General features: G+C 56.2%; 1 protein-coding gene across 1 annotated transcript in view; it reads right to left on the bottom strand.

Annotated features, from left to right (window-relative positions):
- The window catches only part of CSRNP2 (cysteine-serine-rich nuclear protein 2), a gene marked incomplete at its 3' end in the record, with an annotated part of 2,409 nt that extends 125 nt beyond the window's left edge, over positions 1-2,284 (bottom strand). The window contains exons 1-3 of the mRNA XM_009709065.1: positions 2,134-2,284; positions 1,342-1,601; positions 7-159 (exon numbers count right to left, since the gene is read on the bottom strand). Of these exons, the coding sequence (XP_009707367.1) occupies positions 7-159; positions 1,342-1,601; positions 2,134-2,284 (564 nt within the window). The remainder of the gene's footprint in view (positions 1-6; positions 160-1,341; positions 1,602-2,133) is intronic.
- Positions 2,285-5,681: the final 3,397 nt, after the last annotated feature.

Below are 5,681 nucleotides of genomic sequence, written 5' to 3' on the forward strand. Positions count from 1 at the left end.
GGAGGCTCGCAGCAAAGCTCGGCGGCGTTTGGTAGGCAGCGGCTGCAGGAAGAAATAGTCGTCCACTTCTACGTTCTCCACGTCGATGTCATCGTCGGAGACGTCCTCCAGCGTCAGCCCGTCCGCTTCCTCCGACTCCACTGTGCCGTTCTTGGTGAGCTGCGGGACGGTGGGGCAGAGTCAAAGCCCAACCCCAGGGAGACGCCGAACCCCGGCGATGAGGCGGGATGGAGGATGTAGGTCCCTCCGTCCGGCTTCTGCTCCCCTACCGACCACCCATCGCCTTCCCTCGCCCCCCAGCACCCAGCAGGGTCCAGCCCGGTGAGCTGAGCCCCCGGCACAGAACCGTCCTGGTGTGATTTCCCCCCCAGCCACACTGCGGGTGAGCTCACGGCAGTTTGTAACAGAAAGGAGGGGAAAAAAATTAAATAAGAAAAAAAGCCAGAGCAGAGAATCCCTCTTCCATCTTCCCTCTGCTACGGCAGTCTGCAAATATCGAGATAAAAGGAGGTCGCTGCTGCTTAAAATACCGGAGTCCTGGGAGAGCGGTGGCGGCAGCGGAGCGGCAGAGCATCCCCCGCTCCAGGGAAAATGAGGTTTAAAAGCAATGGAGGGGCCAGAGCCGGATCCTGCAACCTCCCTGCTCTGGTCCTGCAAACTCTCTTCCTCCCCACACACTCAAATGCCCCCAGGTCTTGGCACTGAGTATACACGAGGGTCCCCAGCCCCCTGAAAGGCATCACGGAGAGGTCCGTGGCCTCCTGAGGAGCCGGTGGAAAAGCCTACGTTCAAAAAAAGAAATTAAAAAATAAAGAAAATAAAGAGGAGGCCGGCTGGATTTGCGTCCCTTTGCCCAAAGCAGCAGGAGCTCCATCACAGGCTCTGCAGAGCACCCCGCTGAGCAGAGCCCAGCCTCCGGCAACACCCCGGGGCACAAACCCAGTCCCGGGATGGGTTGGAAAACAGGCAGAGCCACCCGAGATCCCGATCTTTCCCCGAGATCCCGATCTTTCCCTGACGACGTAGCCTGGCTGCCTCCTCCCAGACTGGAATTTCTACCGCAGGGACCTGGTGAGGTTTGGCAGACAGCTCCAAACCTGGCAGAGGTTGACGCTGCCCGGCTGGCCCTGTGTGCGGGCACAGCATTGACGCAAAAAAAAAGAAATAACAAGGAAAAGTTTAGCGGCACTAAATCCATCCCCAGCCGATGCGAACTGGCAGCCTGGATCTCTCTCCTCCGACCTGGCTTACGCTCGAGCTCCACCAAAGCTCAGCGAGGCATTTCCCAGCTGCGGCATCGCCCAGATTTCACCAGCGACAACCCTGCTTCCCCGGCAATACCTTCATTTTCTTAGCGTGGAGTTTCTCTTCTTTGAGGTGCTCCCGTAAGATCTCCCGGTGATTCACCTCCTGCTCCTGGGCGAACTCGCAGAGCGTGTAACGACGGACGGAGTTGTGGCGTTGGGCCATGCCCAGGGAGCTCCCGCCTTGGCTGGGGACGCTGGTAAAGCCCTGGCGTCGGGCGAAGTAGTAGACGGTCACTTGGTCGAAGCGGACATTTTTCCTGCGAAGCTGCTTCTGTCGCTTCAGGATGGAGGTGGCTGCGGTGGGGGAAGGCAGAAAGGGGTTGTTAAGGGAAAAAAAAAAACAAAACCCCAAAACAAAACCCCTTGGATGTCACACAAAGACCTCCCACCCCCCTGGAAAGTGGATTTTGTTTCCAGGAGTGGGTCAGGCTCGTGTTGGTGGCCCTGAGCTGGGTTTGGGTGACGCACGGGCTGTGCTCGTCCCTCCAATGCCACTTACGCCAACCCCGTTAATCCCCGTACCCCTACACCCCGTTCAGCCACCGAGATATTTCAGGAGGGGCAAATGCTGGGAGGAGGAATAGAAAATGTGCAGGGTGGACCTCGGCCAACTCATTTTTGGGGTCTAATATTTGAAATTCCTCGGGGTTTGGCACGACCTGAACTCATGGGACTGGCAAACAGGTCTCTGCTCATCATCCCAAACGGGTTACAAGGGATGAAGAGGGGAAAAGTGGAGCCAGCCCCACATCCAGGGACCTCGTGCTCGACGGCAGAGGCACCCAGAGACTGGGAACACGGACGGGGATCGTCCCCGACCACTCACGTATGAAACCGGTGGAGCTGGAGGGGTTGATGCTGTCGCAGCTATCGGCGCTGTCGCTGTTGGAGATCTCGTCGTCCGAGTTAGAGCCCGGCGAGCCCACGTCCGCATCCTCAAACTTCCTCTTGAGGCCGGTGCTGGCGATCGCGTCCATTTGGCCGTGGTTCGCATGGAGAGCTGGCGGATGGCAAGGAAGGGGGGGTGCTTTGCCACCACTTCTTCGGCGCCGGCCCCCGGAGCTGTTGGCAGGCTCACCGCATCCCTGCGGAGAAGACAAGAAGCTGTAACGGCATTTTGGATAAGCCAGCACCATTCGGGATAACCAGGAAAGGTTTTCCTGGCTCTTAAGAGCAGCCTCTCCCCACTCCAGATAAAGCCTCCGAGCGCCGACGCGTTACTGCGGTTCTCGGAGGCGAGCCCATCCTCCCCGCGCCTGGTCTGCAGGAGAGAGCCGTGCGCGGTTATTTAATATTATTTAATGATATCCTTTCATTTTTGGGTCGTCGTGGAGGGATCAGGTGGTTGGGCAGGGCGACGGCTGCAGCTTCCTCCCAACCAAACTCTTTCATTCTAAACCAACGTGTAACCGAATTAACCGAAACCAAAAGGAGACGCCAGTTTTATAAAGGAAGGAACTCGCACCGCCCCGGCACGGCCGAGCACCGCACGCTTCACCTGTGAAATAACCTTTGCTGGTGGCTCGGCGGTCCCGTTAACTCCCTCGTTAAAAAATACCTAAAGCTTAAAACGACGTCGGGATGCGCCGGGGGTTACCGGTTCATCACCAACGCCGGATCAGCGGCTCCACCCAAGATGTAGGAAGGGAATAAGCCCTCGTAGGATTCTGCTCTGAGAGTCATTAATGCCTCGTCAATGCCAACACACTCCAAAAAAAAGGCGGCTTCCCCATGGAAAGCCGGGAAATGTTCGGCACCGGCTTGGGTGAGGAATTTTTGGGAGCTGGTGAGGCTTGGCGAGCATCGCCCCGCGTCCTTTCGGATCACCGCAACACCAACCACTTCTGCTTTTGAACCGAGCCCAGGGCACCCCTCGTCCCCGTCCCCAGGGCCAGGCTGGAGCCGGGAGCCCTCCCAGGACGCCCCGTACCCTCCCCAGGGTGCCCAGCACCCACCCCGTTGGCCACCTCCTCTCCGCTTTGTGTTTCCTCTGCTCCAACCGTCGTTCTCACGGCAATGGAACAACCGGCACGTTGGCCAACGGGAACCCCGGGACACCCTCAGGGAGGGGGATCAGAGGGTTTTCGGGGGGCAAATGGGCAGGAGGCACTGCCAGCACCCGGATAAAACTCAGGGCTGGGCTCCGCATCGCCTCCAGCATCTTTCAAGCCAAAAAAACCCAAACCCCCACCAGTGCCCTTCTTTTCCCCTCCCCAAAAAAAGCTGCGCCGATGCCAAAGCCGCAGCGGCACCGGGGCCGTGGTGAAGCCCCCGAGCAAGGTGCAATCTCTCGGCCCACGGATACCATGGCTTGGGTTTAAATACGGCTTTTGGGGGTATTTTTTTTGTCGGCGTATTGCTGAACCCTGTTGCTAAAGGGGGGAGGCGGGAGGGAAAAGCAGCTGTTGAACCAGCGGAAGCGTCAGCCCAATTAAGGAGCTGATTTAACGATGCCAATCCCGCACGCAATCCCAGGGAAAAAGCGGAGGAGGAAAACACCAAAATCTCCGCTGTTTCTCCGTTCCCTCCAAAGCAAACCTTCCAAATATCCTCTAAAAATCCCTTTCCCTCAGGTGCTTACGGTCAAAACCACCCCAGAGCTGGGGGAAAAGAAGGCAAAGGCGGCGAGGTGGGCACCCACCCCAGGGTGCTGCCTCAAGGGACGGCCGGGACCGAGGACGGGGAGCGGCGAGGAGCTCGGGGAGACGCCGCAGGGGATGAAGCAGCCAGAAAAATGAAGTTTTCATTTCATTTCTCCACGGCAGAAGCTCCCTTGGCCACGCGGGCATCCTCTTCCTCCTCCATTGGAGCAGTGGCAGCTGGCCCCGAGCAATGCAAAGGTCAGTTTAATTTATTTAGTACCTCAAATTACCCTTTTTTTTTTAAATTAAAAAAAAGCCACTTTTGAAAATATCCAGGGTGCAAAGGTGAGCTCGGCAGCTCAGAAGCCCGCCCCGAGACCCAGCACGGAGCGCAGGGGCTGCGTGCCTGGAGAATTCCCCGGAGCTTCTGCGAGGGAAAACGGGAGAGACCCTCACCTTGGCCTTGGATTGTGCTCTGCGGTCGGGTGAGGATTTCTGGCCCTGAGGTTTGGGTCTGGCTTAAGCGAAGGTTTAAGGAGAAAGGGGACAAAGAGCCGGCGTCCTCCCTCCGGCAGGGATGCTCATCCCAGACTCATCCCACAGGGAAAGCCTCTCCTCTTCCTTCCTCACCTCCTGAACCAAAGACACAGCCAGGGGAGGGAAAAAAAATCATAATAAACCTATCGGCGATGGTGGGAAGAATCAGTGTCGGGGAGGCGGGGAATGAAAAGAAACTGTTTGCAGGTTTTGTTCAGTTTTTAAATGGAGAAAAAGCCCCAAGGAGGGGATTTAGGAGGAGGAAAGAAAAAACTTGGCTCAAATATTGCGAGGAAGGGGCCATGCAACCCGTTATTAAACCACACCAAAAGGAGCTCAACTAAAAATATTCTTTTTTTTTTTTCCCATGTCAGCTGTTGCTGGAATTGCCTTTGGGAGCAAGGAGGGGTTCAGGAGAAAGATGGGACTCGCGTGATCACGGACACAAAGAACCTCGAGACGGAGCCGGTCCAGCCACGGGGCTTCAAGATCCGATTGGGAAAACCTGCCGGCTCGAAGCTCATCCAAGGTTGATTAATGAGCCCAGATCATCAGGAGGAATTAACGCTGCTGTGCTGCAAAAAAAACCCCAAAACAACTCCAAACCCCCCCACATTCCTGCTTTGCCAGCTCCCAGCTTTCGGAAGAGGAGGAAGGGCGGGAGCGTCTCGGGATGAGGGATGCTCCGTGGTCCCCAGAGCTCCTTTACCAACACCGACGGATCGGTCGCCCTCAGTCAAGGTCTCGCTAATGAATTTTGTTTCACCTCCCGTGACTCCGGCATCGTCTCCGACGATCCTCGATCCACATCGGATGTTCCTCCATCGCAGTTTGTCCAGGCGGATATCGAGAGCGATTCCGGAGCGATGAGGGGGTTTTATTCCCAGATATAATTATAATGACCAGGCAGGGACTCTCTGAGCATCCCGTTGATTCTGTGATCCTATGGATTTGGTGATGGCTCCCAAAAAATTACCCATGGAGCAAGGGCTCCGGGACTGAGTGACTTGGAGGATGCTCAAGATTCCCTCCTCCTATTTACTCCCCTCTACAAACTCCTTTAATCGCATCCCTCGAGCATCAGTTTTTGGGGGGGAGGAAGACCGGTTTAAGTAAGTTTCCCTTAAAAAAAAAAAAACAACCAACCAAACGCGGATCCTGACAAAGCTTCCCAAGGTTTCGAGGTGTCAAATACAGGGACACGGGATTATTCCAGCAGCTGGGTGAGAAAAGGGTGGGAATGATCCGTGAGCGA

Source organism: Cariama cristata, unplaced genomic scaffold (genome assembly GCF_000690535.1).
Source record: "Cariama cristata isolate BGI_N322 unplaced genomic scaffold, ASM69053v1 scaffold21831, whole genome shotgun sequence".
Lineage (NCBI taxonomy): Eukaryota > Metazoa > Chordata > Aves > Cariamiformes > Cariamidae > Cariama > Cariama cristata.